Here is a 24,808-nt window from a genome sequence, read left to right on the forward strand (position 1 = left end):
GAAGTTTTTAGAATAGAAAAAGTTATTAGACGAAATTATAAGAAAAAGCAAGCTTTAGTAAAATGGAAAGGTTACAATGAAAAATTTAATAGTTGGGTACCATTTAGCGATCTTGAACAAATTTAATTTAGAAATAAAAAGTTTAATTATATAAATGAGCAATAAAAATCTAATTTCTAATAATAATGGAATAGAAACAATAGATCAATTAATTATTCACTTAACTAAACTAGCTGCTGCTTACAGAAAAGTTATAAATTTTGTGGGAGAGTAAGTACCGGATTATATATTACAGCAGGTGTCTTTGGTTTGTTCAGCTGCTTAGTACGTAACACAGAAATGATGTAAGAAACAGCAACATTAAGAACCGTACTTATATAAAATCAATAACAGTATGAAAAGTAATGAAATTGCAAATGTATCATGTAATATTAACCACTAAATCTAAGTTCATATAACGAATTAAGGCACTTTAATGGTAAAAAATCAATAAAACTGAAACAATATAACTGTCTGTTGCTTGTATAAAATTTTCTGTATAACTTCTTATACAAATGAATTTAGACTGTTTAAAAGTGAAGTTAACTGCGAAGAAGTAACTATAATAAAACATGTGCACTACTCCTTATTTGCTAAACATAATTTCAGTCTTAGACACATACACACAATATTACAGCATGGTACAAAAAAGCTACTCACAGGTTCCAAATAATTTCTAAATTACAAACGTGTCAAAAACGATAAGGTAAAAAAACGAAACTGCATCGAAAGTCCATTATTTTGCTAATGCATCCCATACGTAGATATGTACAAGCTCTACGAGTTTTTCATCCTTTTCTCTATTTCAGTTTCAATTTTTATTTACTAGTAATTGATTCAATTTTAATTTAAACAAAATGTTACATAGTATTGCGAGCAATTCAATGAAATAGAAAAAAAATGGAAACTCCACAGTCGCTCAAAACAACAAAAACGAAAATGTTGCAGGTTCGGTTTGAGTGAGCCTGTTCATGGACGGTAGTTAAAATGCATGCTACTGTCCACGCCCTCTAGCCCCGGGTTGAGCAGAACTCAACATTTACACATGCTAAAAGTACAAAAAACAATTTAGAGACATCCGCAGATGTGTTCATGCGGCGGTGCACATGGAACCTTCAATGCTACACTAGCGTGTAATTCCATGAAAAGCGGCGTATGGTCCCCAGTTAAAATAATGGGTTTGCCCTAAACAAGAAAACAATGAGCAGAACTAAACAAACTGGAATTTAGAAAGTGGATCTGAGGTTATGGAGCCTGCATATCACAGGAACTGCCAAAAGACAAATTAAAAAGCAGGCACCATATCCAAGGGGTGATTAAACAATACCCAAAGCTATGAAAGCGGGAGTATTGGAACCACCCAGGCCGAAATGTTCATGCTGAGAAATTAAACAGTACCAGTAACACGACATAAAAGTCGTAGCCTTGTTTTTCTGTTTGTTTGTTGTTTTTTTTTTCTTCTTCTTTTTTGTTTCTTTGTTTTTCACCTGGACAGCAAGCTATGTAAGGTTTGTAACTGGTTCTCAATCTTTGCTAAACGTGAATCCATTCTTTTGAATAAGTTCCAGCTGAAGTTTTTTAACTCTGATACACCAAGTTCAGCCTTTATTGCTGAAATAGGAATTACGATGCCGTTTCCACATGGCTCGAAGACACCTACAACCATCCCTATACATAATAAGTCACGCGATATGTCTTCTTTGAAAACAAGTGACCCTGAATCGCCTGGCTGGACAAACTTATGCTGATTCAGAATTGGTCGGATTTCAAACTGGTTAAACAAACTATATGTGTAATCTTTCGAACTTACTCTGTATGTATGAGTGTGTTCTATCAATCTGACAGCAGAACTTGAAAACTGGACAAATCCTTCTGTTTTGTTTGTTGTACATCCAAATTTCATAACGTAATTGAAATTTTCATTTACTGACGAACACAACTTCCCCGTTTCGAAAACCATATCTGAAATTAATAATTGTGTTTTAAAGGAAATGTAGTCATTTGTAGGAACGATTTATCTTTATTCTGATTTAAACTATCTGTTTGAGCACAAAGTCCCTCATATATTAATAAAAGTGATTAAATGACACACTAAAAGCTTTCGAAATACTTTTCTTCAGTGATTTCTTGCGTACTTTCACTTAACAGCATAAAAAATATTTCAAGTTAAATTACTGGTGATTAAAACTTGCCAATGTATTCTACGTCATCAGGAAATTTTATACTTTTTTATTTACATATTTTTGTTTTCCAAGAAAAATTGCTGCAGTGAAAAAAATGACCAAACCAGTACTTTTTAAAACAAAATGATTATCTCTTTTTTTAAGGTGTGTACATGTATCAAAAGCGAGATATATGTACAATGATTATCAAGAATATACAATGAATATGATATTCAATTGATAAATTTATGAATATGGTTAAATGGTTTTCGTTGAAATGGTTTAATATTTTCTGTTTATTTTAATTCGTTTGTTTGAAAAACATGTCATTGTTAACTTTTGATATTTTCACTGCAGTCACAAAATGCTATTTTTATTAGAATGTCAACAAGTATGAATAGTATCAGTGGCAAGGGCGAAATGTTTTACCAGTTGTAGTGCTATTGACATCCGGAAACGTTCCACTTTCAGGAGCTCGTTTCTCTATCTGGAAGACGGCAAGATCAACACCCGAGTTGTCACCAGTTCCTGATTTATAGATAGCTTCTTTCAGTTGCCCGCAATAGTTTCTGACCTTGTCTGAAATGTCTGGTTGATAGATAGGTTTCTCATTACAGCGCCATGTCTTTTTAGAATTCCTACGTAAGTCATGAAGTTCTTCATCATCTAAAACAACATGAGCGCACGTAATTGCGCTAAGTCCATACTCTGGGTGATCCACGAAACCACCGAGGGTACCTATCTTTCCTGATTCTATCTGACACCCCATCTGCAGCGTGTGTTGATATTCCTTAGCTGAAACACATCTTTGAAATTCACCTTCCCTCACATCCACCGGTATGCCGTCCAACTCTTTTGGAAATTCAGTTTCATCTAACGGTATTTTACCTTTTGTATGGACATATAATACTATGCATGCCTCCTGGATAATTTCAGGTTTCCCTTGTTTGAAATTCTTTGACCGAACTCCACTCCCAGAAATGACAGACAGATTCTTGTGACATTGCATTAGCTCCTTTGCCTTATTGTTAATTGCTTGTCTTATATTTTCAGACTCTTTGAAAGACAATCTGTGTTCATTGTTCTCTTTACTCATCATTACCAGGGCAGCCTCCTCACTATACGTGTTTTTAGGTCGAATCACAGTTGAATACTCTAAATCAAGCTCTGTCTCATCAATAGGTTCCTTGGTAATTAATACAAATACTATGTTATTTTTATCGATTGGATCATAAGCTGGCAATACGCTAAGAACTTTTCCTGAATGTCGCTTCATGATGTTGCTGCAGGTATTGTCACACAATTCAAATACTTTTCTTTTTTCCTTTTCATTTTCTTTTGTTTTTGCCCACATTTCGTTGAGACGTTCGTTGTCTACCAGTTCAAGCGAAGAAACTGCTTCCTGGTAATCTTCGTCTGTCAATCAAAAAGCCATTTTATTTTAAAACTTTATAGTAAATGATATGCTATCGAAAACACACAAAATGACAATCCAAATAAATATTTTCTAGTGAGAAATTCGGAAAGTTTTGTTTCACAAACATGATTCATGAAATCCTTATTAATGGATACAAAAAATTGGAATAAAATTGAAATATTTCATAAATCTGATTAATGACAAGGTGATTACTATATTTAGTTATAAAACCTATTTTAGATGTTAAGATTGTCTATGAAATACATCCTCTGAAACAACTTGTAAATAAGATAACATTGATAACACTAAACGTTGATATTAACAAACTCAAACACAAACTCCTGTAAAAGTTTATGAGTATATTTGAGACTTTGAAATAAAGTCAGTATTGTTATAATTATTGATTGTATGTTAAGCGACCTGTATAAAGATTTTGAAAAAAAAGGCAAGGTAAGCCCAGGTATATTTTTTGTTTACTGTTATGTGATAACTAAGCTGAAACGCACCTTATCCTACCCTCATACAAGCTATAGCACAAAATCGGCCTAATAAACTTTGCTTAGTCAATGTCAAGATATCACTTTTGAAATCACATATTTTATCAAAATTTTGCATTGAAACCGTCACCATTGTATTAGAAATGTCAGAACTTAGAAAATGTGTGGTCAAAGGTTTTTATCTAGAAATAAAAAAGTTATTGCTATTTTTCATTTTTACAGCACTTCAGCCGAAAATTTTGAAAACAATTTTTTTCCGAATTTTTCATTGAAACCGTTATCATTGTATTGGAAATGTGCTAACTAAGAAAATAAGTGGTGATATCAAAAATTTTATCCAGAAACAAAAAAGATTATTGCATTTTTCAGTTGTATCCACAAATTGAATTGCACTTGCAAACGTCATATATGACGTCAAGTCTGCACGCTGATGCTCTTTCCAACGACTTTTCCCCAATTTTCTGAGCAGGTAGGATAAACAGATTATTAGATTACTGTCTGAAAAAAAAATATTAGGCTCGTCAACGAAAAAATATATGGCTCAGCAGAGCCTCGCCTAATATATTTTCTTCTTATTGCCTAATAAATTTAAATTTATCAGACAGTAACCTAATATTCTCTATTTATCGGATGCTTCATCACTTTTAAATGTTTCTGACTGATCTTTTATCTTTATAATTTAAGGTATTTCTGCGCGTTTGGAACAATTTTTTCTACAATGTAGAATTTGATTAAACTTTGATTTTTCAAAACTTCAGAATATACTTAGAAAAGTCAGCAAATAAAAAAGATAGGGTCGTGTGCATGATTTTTTTACTAAAAATTTGGACCTTTCGCATTTTATCATAATGGGAGTCTATGGGAAAATTATAACTTTCATAACATTTTTGCGAATAGAAAGTGTTCTACAATGTAGATTTTAATGAAATTTCTCACCGTTGTAAATAAACATATGGCCTATAATTTGGTGAAATAAAATACATAGGTCCGTGTGTTTATTTTTTGATAATCAACAAAGTTTAAAGTGAACCGCACATTTCACGCTAATTTTAAGATACTATTATAAAATATTTAACGTGTCAGTTGATTTAATATCATATTTTAAGTTTAGAAAGATAGTAACTGTGTCATTGTAGTAAATTCAATCACAGGTTTACATCAATTCATAAAATGATTTTCATTTCCGTACGCCGAATTCAGGCGTTATTCTACGTTTTCCAGATAAATGACGTTACGTCATCACTTTCGGTTTATCAAACGGGCAGAACTACCTTAAGTCCGTTTTTCTTTTGATCAGGTTTAATGTCTTCCATGAAAAGGTTTGGTCCAGTTTTCACTCTGTATGAAAATTGTGGTTGTCACCCGCCTATAAATATCGCCTGCCGAAAAACGATTTGTCGTAACTACCCATTTAAGTTTTCGAGAAAATATCAAACTTAGGTTTGCTGTATCTTTATTATGAAAGTGTCTTTGAAAAAGCAGTACTAAAATCGCGTTTCTTTAGCAATGCTTCATTGTTTTCCACTAAATTAGATACATTTTTGAAAGTCGTCCTTAAAAGTTTTTGAGACATGACATTAAAATACATATATAACTTTCAAAATTAAAGTGTCGTTAACGTCAACTTTGTCTGCCATGAAGATACTACATAATACTGTTTTTATTTTTTTATTTTGATTTTGAGCTACGTTTAAGTTTTATGTTTTATGATGTCGCATGTCTAAATTCTGCATGTATTTTTCGTTGTTCCCAAATAACGACAGGTTGTTATCTAAACTTAAAGTCAAATTGTGGAGAAACAATATTTCTAAACACTGGACCGCAGAGGAAAATAAGGATGTACCAGGTTATGCAGCATTTTAATTCATATTCAATGATATCAATATCTCAAGTTTGCAATAAATGGGGCTATGATAATAAAATTTGTAAAAAGATCCTTTGGAAGCAGAGAATGCAACCAAGAAGAATAATAGCAGACTCGGTTTGATTGAAACCGTCTTTTAGGTGATACTTGAACTACCATGCTTTTGATTCAATATTTTAACACAAATAGTAAGAATAAAGTAAAGTGAATTAACTTTGATTTTGGAAGATAAATGCCTAAATGTGTCTACATTAACAATTACATCATTGAACACTGAATGATAAATTATGAAAAGCGCTAGGATCCATTAACGTAAAAAATCTAAAACTTGAACTCTCCGTACTCCCCGTGATATGTAGACATCAGTTCTTTTCAGCAGATTTTATAATTTTCAATAGTACATTATATTTGATGTACCTTACAGTAATCAATTATGAATGACTGTACTGGAGGGAGAACGTATTGTTTTCATGTTGGACCAATATGTCAGTTTTAGTTCTGAACATTATGGTAGGTATTCATGTTTTAAGTACGATCAAATAAAGAAGGAAAACACTTATACGTCACGATTTTACCAAGCAATATTTCGTAATCCTTATTTTAATGAAGACAATTATTTAAAGACAAGGTTTGAGAAGGTACGTTTTTTACAAGTGACAGGATGTTTTACGTTGACTGTTGACTCCATTGTTGAGTTAAAGTTCACAGGACTTATTAGTCTAATTTAAATGTTTTAATTGTATTTCATTTATAAATTAAATATACAAAATCTCAATTTTAGCTCTTAAATATATAAGACCTTTCCAATTGGCATAGAGATTTCGCATAAAGTTACTTAAATTCGACAGATATTTAAATATCTGTCTTATCCAGGTACGAAATACTTTACCTAGTTTTGGCTTGAAAAGTCGGGAAAACAATGGTTGTTCTTTTGGTATTTCTTCTTCCAAGTAAGTGTCATCAAAACTTGACCACCCTGAGTCTAAACCTTAAATTGGTATACCATTTGGATGAAATTAAACAAATATTTTAAAGAACTATAAAACAAATTATTGTAAACAAAGAAAATAAGATAAATTATTGGTACAAAATTAACTCATCTGATCATGCTGGTTGTAATTAAACTCATAATTACAGATACACATTACAATTTCAAAGACAAGTTATTACTTGATTCTTCAAATCGTCTAAGATTCGCATTTTGTAGCTAGATAATGGTGTTATGTTTGCGTGCGTGTATAATTGACCTATTCGTTCAACATGTATCCCGTAAATAACCCTGACTGTTTCAAATAGCTTTTTATCGATCTAACTATCTAATCAAAAGAAAGCAGTTATGTTTTATAAGTTTAAAATGTGTGACATGTCTACACGTTTCATTCCAATGGCAATGTCTTGTTACTAACTACGATCTGTTTTTTCGTTCGTATATTGGACTGTTGGTGTCTTGGGTATGCTTAAATATATCTCCACTTTGGTTGAAAAAGTCGTAACGTATCTATGTGCATGTTGCACAGTGACCGTCTTCAATGTTCAAAAGAAAACATCTTGGATACACTTGTCATATTTATGTTGGCTAAAATTATCTTTCTTTAAAATTTAGACTTGGTCATATTATGAACATTAGAACATGATTTCAATTCTAAACTATCTTTAAAGTGCTAAAATAAGAAAAAACACGGCTGAGTCGGTAATTGAGACTGTGTTGCCTCGACAATGAAAGCATACCAAAAATCTTGACCAGTTCACCATGGGGGAATTTGTACTTAATAACAGTTCATAAAGAAACTCTATTTGGTACCCGTTACAAACTCCTTTCAATTTTGAATGGAACAAAATAGTAAAAGGAACTAATTCCCATGTGTTTCATAATTTTCAAAGTCTTCTTAATAATTACAGCAATAATTTCCCGATCTCTTAATATTTTCTTTTTATCTTTGTTGTCGAAAGATCTGTAGGCGAGTTCTTTTAATATTCGTGTCATTAATTTATTTATCAAAAACTACAATTTTCTTAATACATATGCAATGAAATTATGGTATGGATTTCTATCATTATTATCCTGTTATGGTCATATTCTTTCAGGTGAGGAAGTAACCCAGCTGGTTTGCGGTAGGTCTTTGTTTCTAATATGGTGGCCGCTTGTGCCTGAAACAACGGATAAATTATTAAAAAGAAGACGTTTGAAGTTCATAGACTAAAGAAGAGTTGCAGAATTTCAACAAGGTTTCGAGCTATAGGGCCAGCGCATAGGAGTTTTACCTTAAGGGTAGTTGAATGCTATATACGATAGCAAATATAGTCTGAGCGTCGGAAAGCTGAGACAGAGACCTAGAGTTTGGAAATCTACTGAGGTGGTAGGAGAGTTCCAGCTTATAGACGAGGTTCAGCGTTGTTAGCGAAGTACATCCAAGGCATCGGGGTTATACCTATATGGTAGATGAATGCTACATGAGATAGCATATAGGCGCTGAGCATCCAGGAGTCAGGGCAAATTCATGGAGTTACAGCTTTAATTAAGAGGACGTAGGCTGAGCATCTATGTACATTGTTGTTCAAAGACATGGTCTGACGGGAACTTCGACAAAAAGACCAGTCAATTATAGTATCTCCAGCCTATAGGAGTTTGAGTTGATTTTGAGTTGAAGGTTGATAGTTGAAAACATTGAGCAATTTTTGCCTGATCCCTGAAATTATCTTGCTCATAAATGAAATAATTTACGAATCATTGGTACACGAACCATTTGGGCAAAGTAGTCAGAGGAAAATTTTATATATGAGATATATGGTCTCACCAGCTCTACGTTTTAACAAAGGACATTCTACATCTTTTGTCAGCTAGTCTAAGGCATAGCCACCGTAGCGATTGGACCAATTTCATTGTTCAAGATACTAAAGGCATAGGCACTTCCCTGGGTCATATAACTCGTATCCTGACACTTTACTGGCCAATTCTGTCGAGGGAGCAGCCATTAGAGTTGTATGGATAATTTCCAGGCTTTTTCGACGATGTCTGTGTATTTGCAATACTAGATGTTTAATTGTTAACATTAACGGCTATTTCAATGACATCATATTTTACGATAGCACATAACCAGTATGAATTTATGGCAAGATTAACTCAACGCCAAGCAAGCTCTAAGGGGTGATAACAACTGTCAGCTGTTGTTTGTAGATGATGGCTAATACAGACGGGAATAAACAAAATGATGCATTGATGTAAGTCTTATTCTTCCATTCAATCAATGCATTTTTGAGGTGGTTTTTGTGTCTGGCATTCAAGACCAAATCATATTACCCATCATATTGTGAAGGTCGATACTTCAACAGACGCTAGTTTAATGTTCTTGGAGAAGATATTCTTATCAGCGATATATTGTAGTTTCTTCAAGATTGAACTCAGAAGGGGCTCATCTTTAAAGTTCCACTTTGTGAGAATTCTATACAGTTTCCTCAAATAGTTGTTAATTTCTGATTCTGTGGCACGTTTAGCTGAATTGCATAGTCAGTAGCAGTGTTAATTCTCTTTTTTGCTTTGGGTAGCCTTACCCAACCTCATCATGGTAAGCAAATACCGTACCAAAAACTGGGAAAACAGAGGTAGACATATTGAGTTATCACTACATCTATTGTACCTCTCCTACGACTTTTTAGTGTTATTATTATGTACACAGTTTGGCGGCATTTTCAACTGGTATTCATCATTTAAAACAGCCTCATACGTATAAAGATATGTCCGTTTGAGTATTTACATTTTGTATGGTCCCCTTACTCTGCTTGAATACTGCAACATACATGGGCAACATATTTACATGATTGAAACAAATTTTACATAATTTACATTTCTTCCATAATAGATCGCACAGGTTTGGCATGCAATACTTGTATGGTATGGTATAAGCTTTTATTAATAATTATATAATCAACGGCAACGAAGATGGCCGTGTCTGCAGACGACCTATCCAGATTTTCCATAGAGATTGAATGTGGATAATATTTAATGTTCAGTATAGGAGCAGAGATATTTTTTATCAAAATAGAAGTTTAGAATGATTTATTCATTTACTTACCGTTCTTATCACCATTCTGGTAATATTTGGTCATGATTACAACTTTATTAATTTATATACTGTCAAAATAACACGTTATCACCGATTGACATTGATATTCAAATTGACCAGAAGCATTTGTCCGTCGAAAAAATATGGTATTGAGATATGTACCATGCTGCTAAATTCTTGATTGATATGGAGCCCTGCACGCGCGTGAAAACAATAATGACTCGAAAAAAGTGATTTCGATCTGGTCCACTGTAATTTTCGCGATCTGATATTAATGGTTCGTGAGTCTGATCGACAATTTTGCAGTGAAAGGCAGAAGTGTAAAAGAAAAAACAAAATAGTTTATCCTTTTTATATACAAGTCTATAATTGTACATTAATATTGTTCCAAATCTGACTGAGAAAACATGTTGCATACACGAAAATCTATATATTTATCGTTTATTTGTATCTGAAAACTTTATCGTATAATTTAACATACATTCATTAAATACGTTCAGTTTAGATTTTGTAATTCATGCACATGTGCAAGGAACAAAACCATGATTTGTTTTCTAAATAAATGAAATTTTCAAAATTCAGATATTTAGCTATCAGTTTGAATACAAGTGATCTTTATTTTACCTCGTTTATGCTTAGAAGGTCTGACTGGTGATGGATTTTCTTTATGTTTATCTTCTCTGACAGAAGTGTCCTTTTCCACATCATCTAGGATTAAACCTTCTGAATCTGGTAATGGTTAACAAATTCAGTTGCATCAAATGAAAAAAAAATGTAAAATAAATTTTAGATAACGGAGACAATAATATAACGTATTCACAATTAATGATTCAAAAATAAAGTTGACCGGATAATAAACGTTATGCAATCGTGCAAAGTAAATGGTTTTAATTGTCGAATGAACCTCCCTTAGGTTAATTTATGACTGTAATAAAAAGTGAATACATGTAGCAATATTTCAATTAATTAATTAATGTACAAAATTTCCATTACTGGACTAACTGATTTAATTGTTCAATATTGTTACTGTATTAAAATCTATCAAGCAATATTAGATAAAAAATACATTATTTTTATATTTGTGTGACATAGATCAGCCGTATACAATTGATAAAGGATAACATACATGTTTTATTTGTAATGTGTGTACAAAAGTGAGTCTTAAATAAACTATTGTTGTTGTTGTTGTATATCCTTTTCTACTTAAACTGACCGCCTACCTAACAACAAACAAGTACTGTAATTTGTTGGTCAGACTTTAGACTGTACACTTTGTCATGTTCTTTAACGGCTTAAAGTCTAATACAGTATCTTTTTTTTTTGACGGGGTGGGGGGGGGGGGGGGGGGGGGGGGGGGCAGTGTCGTTTTTTTTTTTGTTTAGTTTTAAGTCACGCTGACACGATTTCATGTCGTTTAGCGACTTTCCTTTCCAGCTTTCTGGTGGTAGGGGAAAATCTCGGGTATAGCCCGGACTTTATCTGAGACACGAGCGGGCCACCGACCTTCAATAAGCCATTTGGGTAAATTCCTCCCATGAAAGTGTAATACACCCCAAACGAGGTTTCGAACCCACAGTTATGAGAGTCACAACAGTCACAGTCAGCGACTAACTACTCGGACACTGAGGCCTCTGGCAATATCTCTCTGCTGGAACAAGAAAATCCAAGCTAAAGCAGACTAGTATATTAGTATATTTAATCTTCATTATTTGCTGAAACTTGATGAAAAAAATGCTTTAATAGATGCTCTTTGTTCATTATTGCTGTATGGTTTTGGATTAAGAAATATACATAACGTGACACTACAGATAACGAAGCTGAACTGTAATTGTGAGCCTTTTTGATAACGGACGTACAATTCCTACAGTTTGTTTGTTTGTTTGATTTTTACACATTATTTCAGTTATGTAACGGCGGGCAGTTAACCTAACCAGTATTTCTGGATTCTATACCAGTACTAACCTGTTCTCCACAAGTAACTGCCAACTAGAGGTGAATGATATGGACGTAATAATGTAATTTCAATGTATAAGAATCACACATTTCTGCCAGGCTCGCAACGAAATATAATCAGGCAATTCTTTTTTTTTAACTCGCCTATTAGCCTAATGCAAACAGCTACTGTACATATAATTAGTTCATGAAAAACTACATTTCTCCCTTTAATGTTAATTGTTCAACAGCTTTGGTATTGATATATTTCGGTTTGACTGAGTCGGCCTATAAAGGTAATGAAACTGGCAATACCCCTCATACCCCTATAACCGGCTTTAGGGGAACTGTAGTATTCAAAAACATGAATCTGTTGCTATAATACGAAAGACATTACCTGGGATCGACGTAGAAGATCTGACATGCATTGGCCTTCTTCTTATAACCTCTGTTTCTTCTTCGTGGATAGTGTCCTTTTCCATTTCAGCTAGGTTTTATGGTCCGGAATCTGTTCAATCTTAAACTGACATACAAATTTGAGCAAAATAAATGAGAACATATAAATCACACAGAGTGTCGTCTTTGAAAATTGTGGCCCACCTTTATGAACAGCAAACCAACCTCCAGGTGTCCTTTTTGGAAACTTATTGTACAAATTTCGTTATAATGCAGGTAATCGTGACAAAAGCAAAATAGCTTCTTTATCCTGCCATATCTTGGAAAAAATTAATGCGGCTTTAAATTTCATCTTAGCTTGCCTTCTACAAGTTTCTTGCATTTTTATTTGTCAAGAGACGTCATGTGTACACCATATATATTCCATAAAACAAAATGGTGATCGCATCAAGTCAGATAAGTATAGCTCCAGCTTTATATATTTTTACGGGAGTGAACTTAGTGTTGTATTTGTTGGGTTATGCATATGAAATAGCAATAAGAAGCGGAAGTAGAGGAACAATAACTCTGTATGATGCAGAGATTGTTTGAATTAAAGTCATCGTAAAGTAAATGATTTAGCAGTTTACCTGATTTGTCACGCAACAGTTTGTTGTAGCATTATTTAATCTACATGCAAGATAAAGGACTTAAAAAAGAAATTGGATGAATGCGACAATTTCAATACATTTCTGACATCGTGAATTCTGACGATTTTCAAACTGATGGAATGTAAATGAGCTGAAGTGATTTGTGATTCTGTTAAAGTACAGTTCATATTTATAAGAACATTTTATGGCTGGTGTTAATCAACTATAAACAAAATCAAACAAACTATGATAACAGCATTCTAGTGAGGTGTATTGTTAGTTAATAAAATGTATCGGCCGGGGACCCGTTTCACAAAATTTCGTACGAGCTTTTTTGTACGAACTTCTTACGCATTTCGTACGATGAAAAAGCTGTTTTACAAAAGTTCGTAAATTTGTGACTATCGTACGATGTTGCGAATTAAGAAATTATTTGCGAAGTTAATACAGTTGTCGCACTGTATATGTAGTAAAACATCAATAAAACGCAGAATATGTATTGTTATATATTATTTTTTTCATTATTGCAAAACACTTTAAATTGTACAATGAAATCAGACTATTATTATTAACTTCTTGGCAAAAAATGTGAATAACCCCTTATGCACATTTCCAATACAGCCATGTCCAAAAGTCAACCAACAACATATTTGCGAATCAGACTTCAAAATTTTACGAAATTCGTGTAAAAATGTTAAATTTGTGAAAAAGGCCCCCGTTCACTAGTACTTAGCCTATATCATTTTGTGACCCCAACCGTTCGGTCCTGTTTATTCAGCAAATACCGACAAATACCGTAGTACACAATAGACGGCAAGACACGGAATTTGTTTAAAACTGCATTCGTGATGTCAAAACATATGGAAGTAAAGTGCAGACGGCCAGAAAAAAACGTTACATGCCTTGTTTTGTGATCATACATCAGAAATAATTCAATATCTACCACTCAACATCCTTGTCAAATGATATCTGCCCGTTCATTAAAAACAAAATAATCAGATATAGCTGTTTGTCCTTTTCAAGGTCGTAAAGTGAATGGTATCTTTACATAACTCGATTTTGCTGAATGCAAGGATGTTATTTACGACGTAAGTTTTAACACGTGTGACAAATTTCATAAATCAGTAGAAGATATTGCAAAACATCGAGGGGGCAGAAAAAGTTTCGATAAATATAATTTAGTCTTCTTTTTACATACTATTTATTTATACAAAACATTTTTACTTTCATGATAAAAAGTTGTCACAAAATAATATATCTAGTATATATACCCGTGAAATGTTATACACTTATCACATGATTTTCAGTCTGTTAATATCAATCAACAGCAGAACACCGCAAGTTGAAAACTGAAGAGCTGCATAATGAAAACAACTGCTGAAATATTCTCCTTGGTTAAAACTCGTACATGTATTACTAATGAGTTTTTAAGTCCTCATAGGAATTAGTAAGCCGTACATACAGTAGGGGAAACTTCCCGTTCACCAATGGGTTTTTCCCACTGGCTTTTCCCTACTTCCCGAACGGGAATCCTGTTGCTAAACCCGCCTCGGTAGTCTAGTGGTAGAGCGTCCGCTTCGAGTGCGGGAGGTCGTGGGTTCGATCCCAGGCCGCGTCATACCAAAGACGTAAAGAAATGGTACTAGCAGCCTCCTTGCTTGGCGCTCAGCATTAAGGGGATAGTGTTAGGACTGGTCAGCCCTGTCAGTATAATGTGAATTGGTGGGGTATCATGCCACGTGTCTACGGCGTGATATTCCAGTGAGGCAGCACTATAAAGTTGGGCACTGTGCTCACTACAAGTAGACACCGTCGTTTATGACGTAAAAATTGTTGAAAAAGACGTTAAACCCGAACACACACACACACTTGTTACTAAATATATAACCATCCTTTTTTTACTTGTTTCGTTCAAAAGGCCCGGTGCATAAGAATATGAATTGTATCATTAAATGAAATGCATCGTTTTTAACTTGAGAAATATATCTAAATTTTTACCGTTTAAGATATTTTAAATGTCCAAACAATTGTTTTTTAACATTTGAATGACTCAATTTCAAAGTTCCCCAAAGTGGAAACCTAACTTCCCGATCGGGAAGCTCATTATATAGATTTATATTGAATTGCTTGTCTTTCATAGAGTACTTAAGTTACACAAATAATACAGATGAAATACCCTTTTAACATTGCCCAGCTGAATAGCTGCTAAATCAAAATCATATTTCCAGATCATTCAACACTTTTTTTTAAAAAAATGCAGTTCTTGTTGTAAATGTTATGTTCCTTAAAATTATACTGGCCCAAGATGGTTTTATGCAATATTATGCATCATACGGACCTGAACAAAAACCTGAAAACAAAAACGTATTTTATGTGGGAAAAGGGTCTTAATTATGACTGAATGCAATTCAATGTAAATGTACATATGGGGAAGTTGCGTTTCCTGTTCGGGAAGCTTTGAAATTAAGAAATATAAAAGTAAAATAAAAATTTCATTGAGATAGAAATTTAGATTAAGTATCTAAGTTTAAATTGGTATATTTCATTTAAGGATACCATGTATATTTTATGCACTCGGCCTTTTGATGGAAACATGTCAAAATATTATGATTTTGCTTTCCGAACGGGAAACAAGTTACTATGTTTAGTAGCAAGTTTCCCATTTGGGAACTAGGGAAATCCATAAATTGATTTCCTGAACGGCAAGTTTCCCCTACTGATATAGAAGTAAGTATGATGTACGTTGGAGTTTGTAAGTTGTACGTATAGGACTTGGTGAGTCTTGTGTTAAAGTTTGTCGTACATAGGAGTTAGTTAGACGTACGTAGGAGTCAGTTTGTCGTAGGTAGGAGCTAGTAAGAGGTACCTAGGAGTTAGTAAGACTTAGTAGGTCATGTGTAGGAGTTTGTAAGACGTACGTAGGAGTTAGTAAGTTGTACGTAGGAGTTGGTGATTCTTGTGTTAAAGTTAGTTAGTCGTACGTAGGAGTTAGTAATTCGTAAGTAGGAGTTAGCAAGTTGTACGTAGGAGCTAGCAAGTTGTACGTAGGAGTTAGTAAGTTGTACGTAGGAACTAGTAAGTTGTATGTAGGGGTTAGTAAGTCGTATGTAGGGGTTAGTAAGTTTTACGTAGGAGTTAGTAACACGTACGTAGGAGTTATTGTGTCCTACGTAAGAGTTCTTAAAAATGCAGTACGCATCCATAATTAAGGCAGTTTGTCAGTTTGGTTTAGATTTATCGCTATTTTTCAACAGTATTTCAGTTATGTAACGTTTGGCAGTTAACCAGAACCAGTTTTCCTAGATTCTGTATAAGTACTAACCTGTTTTCCGCACGTAACTGCCAATTTCTCTTCATGAAACAGATGTGGCGAGCAAATGATTTCAGATACTGTAACAATGGATGTAACGCCTCCCGTGGGGATTGAACTCACCGCACCATGGTCCATAACTCTTGGTTCTCCCTAATGAGCTAAGTGAGAGGCGGGGAGTCGTGATTGGGAAACTTTAATCACTGAAGTTTTAATGTTACCATACAGAAATGATAATTAGAAATACCTTTGTATATAATTATTCAAAATTTCCTCCAGTAGAAAATATATTTTAAGATTTAAGATTTATTTATAATTAATGTCCATTTTAAAGAAACTTGTTGATACTGTATATAATAAACTTGATGGTATTATCTAAGCCGATGTTCGCGAGCAAAGACGCACGTGAAATTCAACTCACCTGTAAATATAAACAACATTATTTGTTATCTCGAAATAAAAGAGATGCAAAAAAAAATCTCGATCTTGTCCTCTTGATATCACAATAATTATACCAACAATTATCACCCGTGTGTGGCACTGTATCGTTAAATACTTAGTGATATTTCCTTTATTATAGAAGTTCTAAAAGTAAATAAACTGACAGGCGCATCTGCCTTAGTGGTGCAAATCGAATGATTAAATTATAATTGTCAAGGTTGTGATCACTTTTTATAATTGCTTGTTACCCGCGATAAATACCTACATGAGGCAAGAGTTTTCGCTCTTTTCAAGTTTCTGTATAACAATTATCTAAAAAAAGAACATTTGAATATTCACAAAATAAAATTTTGTAAGCTATTTGAGATACTTATAAATCTATTTTCAAGCTTTTAAGATACTATCTCTAAATAACCATTTAAACATATATCTATATCAAGGAAAACAATTTTAATCTAAAATATTACTATAACAAACGTTTCTCTTACCTGTTTTAATGTCAAAATTACAATTTGCTACATAACTGATAAAGGGAAGTTTGAACCAGATCAATATTCTTTTAAATTATTGGGTTAATTTTGGTATCTACCTTGTAAAATGTTAACAAAAGATAACCCCTATGACAGTTTGATCCGCAGCGAATATTTATCACTGGAAGATATTACAAAATTTAATGAAAGCGTCTAAAGTATTTAGTACTTATGTACTAGTATGTTTGGCGTAAATATCAACGTTCTTGGATTGGAAAACGTAATTTAAGACCAAACCTCAAATGTAATTTCGTTACATTATTCATCGCTAAATGAGATATATTATTTCGATTCTAACACGTTACTCAGGATTTTTAAGTACATCCTTGAAGACAGCCTGTTTTCCTGTTGGTTTCTTTTCCATCGCGCCGCTATGCCGTTTAACGCTATGACGTAATAATTGTGATGAATTGTGACAATGATGAATACCCAACAGTAGTTAAACAGTATGAAAAAGAAAACTTTAAGAATGAGTAGTTTAATTCAAATACAGGTAGTCAGAAGAGATGAAGGAACAGGGTACTAAATGTGAAAGAAATTCATTAGTCTGTGTTCTTGTGCACACTGTGATCCAGATTCATCATTTTGTCAAGACTCAGTTTCAGATTAAGTGTAAGGCCACTACTTTTCCTAAGGTTTCATTAAGTCAAGGACCGTAACGCTTAAAAAACAAGCAAATTCAATGAATTGGTATCCCCAGCCGAAAGGGTTTATGGTGAAGAATGGCAAAAAAAGATACCGGGCAAAAAGTTGTGGGTGTTGGTAAGAAGCAAATAATTTCATTAGTCAAAATCATTTTAACAGAAAATGAATGTTTTTGTGTGTTGGGGGGTGGGGGGTGAGGGGTTAGTGGTGGGGGGGGGGGGTGAGCGTGTGAGGATACAAAACGTCACATGTTGATTATAATTGATGGAAAAATAAAAATAATAAAAAATGGGAGTGGGAGAGGGATGCATGATCCGGGTGGTGTGCATAATGGAGAGTGAGGTTGGGAAAAGGTACAACTTTGCATGTTAATTAAATATTCATGGAAGGTTTGAAAAAATAAAAAAATAAAATGGCATGAATTTTATGGGGTGTTTTTTTTTTTTTTGGGGGGGGGGGGGTGGCGTGGGGGGGGGGAAGGGGGTGTGACCAAGGCAAGGTGGTGACCAGGTGTGGGTACACAACTTCACATGTTTATAAAAATGTTCATGGAAAAGAATGAAAGACGTTTTATGAAATTCTACCAATTGGTTGGTTTGTTATGTACAAATCTGAGTTTTTTTAAACAATTAAAGGACAATTACTCTAATGGAAACTGAATCCAAAACAAAATGATGGGCATCATAGCAGTATGCTGGTTCATGCTTATTTCAAGTTTTATGAAATTCTACCTGATAGTTACTGAGAAATGGCTGCAGACAGACAGTTTTGGGCATTTTTCATTAAATCAAGGGCAATAACTCTAAGGGAAATTGACCGATCCAAAAAAAAAAACTTGACGGGGCATCATCGCAGTATGTTGGTTCATTTTTATTTCAAATTTCGTAAAATTCTACCTGCTACTTACTGATAAATGGCTGCAGACGGACATTTTTTGGGCATTTTTCAGTAAATAAAGGGCAATAAATATAAGGGAAATTGACCAATCCCTAAAAAAACTTGACGGGCGTCATCGCAGTATGTTGGTTCATGTATATTTCAAGTTTCATGAAATTCTCCCTGCTATTTACTGAGAAATGGCTGCGGACGGACGGACGGACGGACGGATTGACGGGCAGACAACGCCATTTCAATACCCACTCCCGATTTCATCGGCGGGGGATAATAATTGTTATCATTTATGTGGATTTACAATGAGCTGCATACTATTTAATTTCTAGCGGAAATACCTAAAGTTACTCAGCGGGAATGCCCACGATTATAAGTGTCAGCAAGCGTGCTCTATATAGCTGGTTATTGAACTTGATTCAGGTAGTTTAGTCATATACGTTTAATGGCCGACCGCCTGTCCCAAACGGGCAAAATGGAACAAAACAGGTCAAAACCAAATAATACAGTTTTTTAAAATGTGCATACTTCAGAGCTACTGATTTAATAAAATGATAAATAAGTTATTACCAAGTTCTGTAAGAAGCGTTTTGCTAATGTCTGTAGATTTTGATTTATTTCAACATGCATCCCTTAACATGTTACAAAATTATTAAAATATCACTCCGGTTGATACCACAGAATAGGACGAACATTCCAAAACTGTTAAGTAAATTTTATCTTTCTGTGTCATTGGATTTGCGCATTTTTTTTATCTACAGGTGACACATTAATAGATGATATCGGAATGTAAATATAGTTAACAAACTCGTTGATAAAACCTTGTATTACTGATTTATATCTTCATCCATACTTTAGAGGAATCATATATTACCCACTAATATACCAATAACCAGTTTGGTTTGTGCCAACCCGGTAAGCTAATAAAGGAAAGAAAGCGGTATAACTGTCACAGATCAATTCCTATGATAGCCTCAATCTATCTGTGACAAATGAACATAAGATAATACATGAGAAGTTGTTTTCTATTCGACATTAGATTTGATTGAATTGTCTGTTTCTTAGCTCACATAGTGCTCAGGTTGAACTATCGCGACCACACTGTCGTACATGCGTCTTCTCATGCAAACTAAATTTACAAAAATTATTCTTGGTCGACTTTGCACCAATCCTTCTCAAAAAATCCTGATGCGTTAAAAAGAATTGCTACCAGAAGACATGACAGCTTTTCACTATATGCATAAAGTACAAACTTTTATTGTTCTTTCAAGAAAGTGATGGCCCGTTTTTACATTTTAGTACATAATTATTTCTTGGGTGACCCTTTACATTCCTTCGATTCGTCAAAAAGCATGCGCTAAAATAGAAATCTTCAAATGGCATCCCATCCTTAACCGCTAGTTTGATTTTAAAAAAATTTGACAGAAATGTTTCTTGGTTGACTATTTTCAGAGTTTTTAAAATTAATCCGACTCATCATAAAATGTAGCCGCCAGTGGCCATTGTCACTTTTTCCTATGTTTATAAAAAACACACTTTAAAAATTTTATTGCTAGTAAATCATTGTCGAAAATACTCTGATTCGTCTAAACACATAGCAGAGAGCAAAACATAGAGAGCGTGACCACTTTTCCCTATATGTACGAGTATATAGTGGAAATTAAAAAATAATCTTGTCTGATTTAAAAATAATTTTGCACGCGAAATATTTCTTTACTAATTGTATTCAGATTTATCAGATTTATAAAAAAATCATGGCCATTAGGGCTAAAAATATTAAAATCTTCAAATAAACTAATCATTCTTCTAAACCATTCATCCATTTTTAAAGTACAATAGGAACGTTCCTTGGGTGATCCATGTTTGATGTTGCAAAATATTACAATTCTTTAAAAAAAAAATTATGGCCACTGGGCGCGTTTTAAATTTTCCAGTATTTGTAAAATCTTCTTGAAAGGAATTGTTGGTCCGATTTTTAAATAATTTTACACAATCGTGCTTTTGGTAACCCTTTACAAATAATAGAGATGAGACGATGTACAGAGTGCTTGAACCGGCTCTGTAGGTCAAAGGTCAAGTCAAATTGAGCTAAAAGATCAAAATTGGCCATCATATTAGTGTCCAGAGCATAACTTAATAACCATTCAAGGTATTGACTTCAAGTGTATAAACCAGGGTGGTAGATCAAAAGTCAAGGTCACAGCAAGGTCAAATATGCCCATCATATTTCGTGTTCAGAGCATAACTTAAAAACAATTAAAGGTATTGCCTTCAAACTTGGAATATAAGCAGGTGGTGAAGAGACAATATGCAGACTGCAACAATCTACATAACATCCCCTCCCACACGTTAACCCCACCCCCAACCCCCAAGAAAAGGGAAAAAAAAAGATTTCATTTGTTTTTTTCCTCTTGTATTTTGTGACTGCAACAATCTACATTACACCCACTACCGCCATTAACCTCACACCCCCCCCCCCCATCCCACCATCCCCCCCCCAAAAAAAAAAAAAAATCTTAGCCTTTAGTATCCTTTAAACACCCTCAATACACACACACACACACACACACACACACACACACACACACACACATACAGCTTCCTCCATCTCCCCCACCCCCATTTATTTTCATTTAGTTTCTCAACAGCCAGTTCTCCGGAAGTAACTGCCAACTTCTCTTCATGAAACAGATGTGGCGAAACTTTAATCACTCAAGTTTTACTGTTACCATGTAGAAATAATAATTAGAAATATCTTTGTATATAATTAATCAAAATTTCCTCCAGAAGAAAATATATTTTAAGATTTTAAACTTATTTATAGTTAAAATGTCAAGTTTAAAGAAACGTGTTAATACTGTATGTAATACTCTTGATGGTATTATCTAAGGCAATAATCGCGAACAAAGTCGCACGTGAAATTCAACTCACCTGTAAATATAAATAGTAGTATTTCCAAATGAAATAACAACTACGAGGAACGCGACTGTGTTATCTCGAAATAAAAGAGATGCAAAAATTACTTAATCTAGTCCTCTTGATATCACAATAGTTATACCCACAAATATCATACGTGTGTGGCACTGTATCGTTAAATACTTTGATAGTGATATTTCCCTTTATTATAGAAGTTCTAAAAGTCAACTAACTGGCAGGCGCATCTGCCTTAATGGTGCAAATCAGATGATTAAATTATAATTGTCAAGGTTGTGATCACTTTTTATAATTTCTTAATTATTACCCCCGATAAATACCTACATGAGGCAAGAGTTTTCGCTCTTTTCAATTTTCTGTATTACAATTATCTAAAAAAGAACATGTGAATATTCACAAAAGAAATGTTTTAAGCTATTTGAGACACTTATAAACCTATTTTCAAGCTTTTATGATACTATCTCTAAATAACTATTTAAACATATATCTGTATCAACGAAAACAATTTTAATCTACAATATATTATAATAATATAAGTCTCTCTTACCAGTTCTAATGTCAAAATTACAATTGGCTACACTATTGATAAAGGGAAGTTTGAATCAGATCAATATTATTTCAAATTATTGGGGTTATTTCGGTATCTACCTTGTAAAATGTAAACAAAAGATAACCCCTATGACAGTTTGATCCGTAGGGTATTGCAAAATTGTATGAAAAGTCTAAAATATTTAAGAAATAATATATCTCATCGGTGATTTGTCGCTGAATAAATCACTGTTTGGAGTGCAGATGCGAAGGAATTATATCACGAGGGCGCAGCCCGAGTGATATAATACTACGCATCTGAACGACAAACAATGATTTATTCAAGAGCAAATCACTAAATGAGATATATTATTTCGATTCTAACACGTTACCAAGGACTTTAAAGTACATCCTTGTTGGCATTTATTAAATAATTGCCAATTTTCAATCGGTTTCTTTTTCAGCGCGCCGCTACGCCGATTCACGCTATGGCGTAATAACTATGACGTCAGAACAGTGAATTGTTGTTTATTATAACACGATCCGATTCATTTTCACACTATTACGTCATAGCGTTAAACGGCATATAGCGGCGCGCTGTAAAGAAACCAATTGAAAACGGGCAAAATATTTAATAAATGCCGTCAAGGATGTACTTTAAAGCCCTTAGTAACGTGTTAGAATCGAAATAATATATCTCATTTAGTGATTTGCTCTTGAATAAATCATTATTTGTCGTTCAGATGCGTATTATATAATTCCTTCGCATCTGAACTCCAAACAATGATTTATTCAACAACAAATCACTGGATGAGATATATTATTTCTTAAATAATTCACTGTTTCCAGACTTCTTTGTTTAATAGGAAAAAGAATCAGATCGTGTTAGAATTAGTATTAATTTTAGTAAATATGTACTAGTATGTTTGGCGTAAATATCAACGTTCTTGGATTGGAAAACGTAATTTAAGACCAAACTTCAAATCTAATTACGTTAAATTATTTATTTTCCTATTATTAAACAAAACAGTCTGAAAATTGTGTGTTATATAAGAAATAATATATCTCATTTTGTGATCTGTCGATGAATAAAAGATGCGACGGAATCATATCACGGAACGCAGCCCGAGTGATATAATAATACGCATCTTAACGACAAACAATGATTTTATTCAAGAGCAAATCATTAAAAGAGATATATGCGATGTATTATTTCGATTCTAACACGTTTCCAAGGATTTTTAAGTACATCCTTGACGACAGCCTGTTTTCTGTTGGTTTCTTTTCGAGCGCGCTGCTATGCCGTTTAACGTTATGACGTAATAATTCTGATATCAGAAAAATGAATTGTTGTATAATAGCACACAATTTTCAGCCTTCTTTGTTAAATTAAAAGGAAAATGAATCGGGTCGTGTTAGAATGAACAAAGTACATTTTTCTGACGTCACAATTATTACGTCATAGCATCAAACAACATAGCGGCGCGCTCGAAAAGAAACCAACAGAAAACAGGCATATATTTGATGGATGTCGTCAAGGATGCACTTAAAAATTCTTTGTAACGTGTTAGAATCGAAATAATACATCGCATTTAGCGAATTGCTCATGAATGACATCATTGTCGTTCAGGCGCGTGACAAATAACAAAAAGAGATAGATCTATAGATCTATTGTTTCATAAGCAGCATTGTTACATGTACAAATATGCATTTCAAACGCGTTATCGAACACGTTAGGGCACTATGTAGGTATAAAACGTTAAAAAAAAACGATTAATAATAAATGCGTTAAGGTTTTATGCATGTATTGCTTTGAAATGTATATATGTTGCATCACCACTGTCACGTTATAAAACAGAAATTTATCAGGTTTCAAGTAACACTCTGTTTTTTACCTCTGCTATATTCTATTTGAAATTTTTCATATAGTAGAGCTTTCAGAATCACCCTTTCGTCTGTGTCGGCGCCCGCGTCTGCGTCACAAAAGTTTTAAGTTTTGCATGCCGGTAAGCAGGTTCCTCAGAAACTACTTTCAAACTTCACACAATCATGTCGTCGGCATTATGACATGATCTCCCGGGAAAAATTACATAACCAAGCTTTTATTTTGTCACATTTATGCCCCTTTTAAACTTAGAATTTCTTGTTAAGGTTTTGCATGTAAGTCGGTTTCTCAGAAACTACTATGCCAAATGCTTTCAAACTTCACACATACCTCATGTGTCAAATCTTACTCTAATTTTCATTTTTCAAAAGTATGACCCTTTTAAAACAGAAATTCTGTGACAGTTTTGCATGTTAGCAGGTTTCGTAAAAATTACTTTACCGAATGTTTTCAGATTCTCCGTGCATCTTTAGCATCACCGGATGACTTGACAAGTTTCATATTGCTGCCTTACACTTTAGCACTATATTGCCCCTTTTTCTACTGAGAAAATTCTGCAAAAGTTTATTATGTAAGCAGGTATAAGGTGAAAGGTAAAGTGCGCTGTCATCAGACAACTCATGTTCTGTACTAATGTAAGGACACATTTA

At 33.7% G+C, this 24,808-nt stretch overlaps 1 protein-coding gene across 3 annotated transcripts; it reads right to left on the reverse strand.

The window, feature by feature from the left end:
• Positions 1-340: 340 nt before the first annotated feature.
• On the reverse strand, positions 341-17,965 carry LOC123549841 (uncharacterized). 3 transcript variants are annotated; one of them, XM_053524888.1, is made up of 5 exons: positions 12,370-17,965; positions 10,665-10,763; positions 6,869-6,967; positions 2,631-3,617; positions 341-2,001 (listed from the first exon to the last, which is right to left on the reverse strand). In XM_053524888.1, exons 1-5 carry the CDS (start codon positions 12,452-12,454, stop codon positions 1,523-1,525), a joined length of 1,749 nt encoding a protein of 582 aa, XP_053380863.1. In that variant the 5' UTR covers positions 12,455-17,965; the 3' UTR covers positions 341-1,522. The 3 variants fall into 3 exon arrangements, with proteins under 3 accessions (XP_053380863.1, XP_045194221.2, XP_045194217.2); XM_045338286.2 differs by having other exon boundaries at positions 10,665-10,769; positions 12,370-14,666; XM_045338282.2 differs by lacking the exon at positions 10,665-10,763 and having other exon boundaries at positions 12,370-17,964.
• Positions 17,966-24,808: the final 6,843 nt, after the last annotated feature.

The sequence above is a fragment of the Mercenaria mercenaria genome, chromosome 15 (assembly GCF_021730395.1).
Source record: "Mercenaria mercenaria strain notata chromosome 15, MADL_Memer_1, whole genome shotgun sequence".
NCBI lineage: Eukaryota > Metazoa > Mollusca > Bivalvia > Venerida > Veneridae > Mercenaria > Mercenaria mercenaria.

Bases quoted from the DNA above. Each gene is read 5' to 3' on its own strand.
- LOC123549841 (XM_045338286.2), bottom strand. From the start codon at position 12,454: ATGGAAAAGGACACTATCCACGAAGAAGAAACAGAGGTTATAAGAAGA. The intron at 3,618-6,868 runs GTAAAGTATTTC...TTTGATTGACAG, and splicing joins ACTTTTCAAGCCAAAACTAG to ACGAAGATTACCAGGAAGCA. The intron at 2,002-2,630 runs GTAAAACATTTC...TATTAATTTCAG, and splicing joins TGTCAATAGCACTACAACTG to ATATGGTTTTCGAAACGGGG.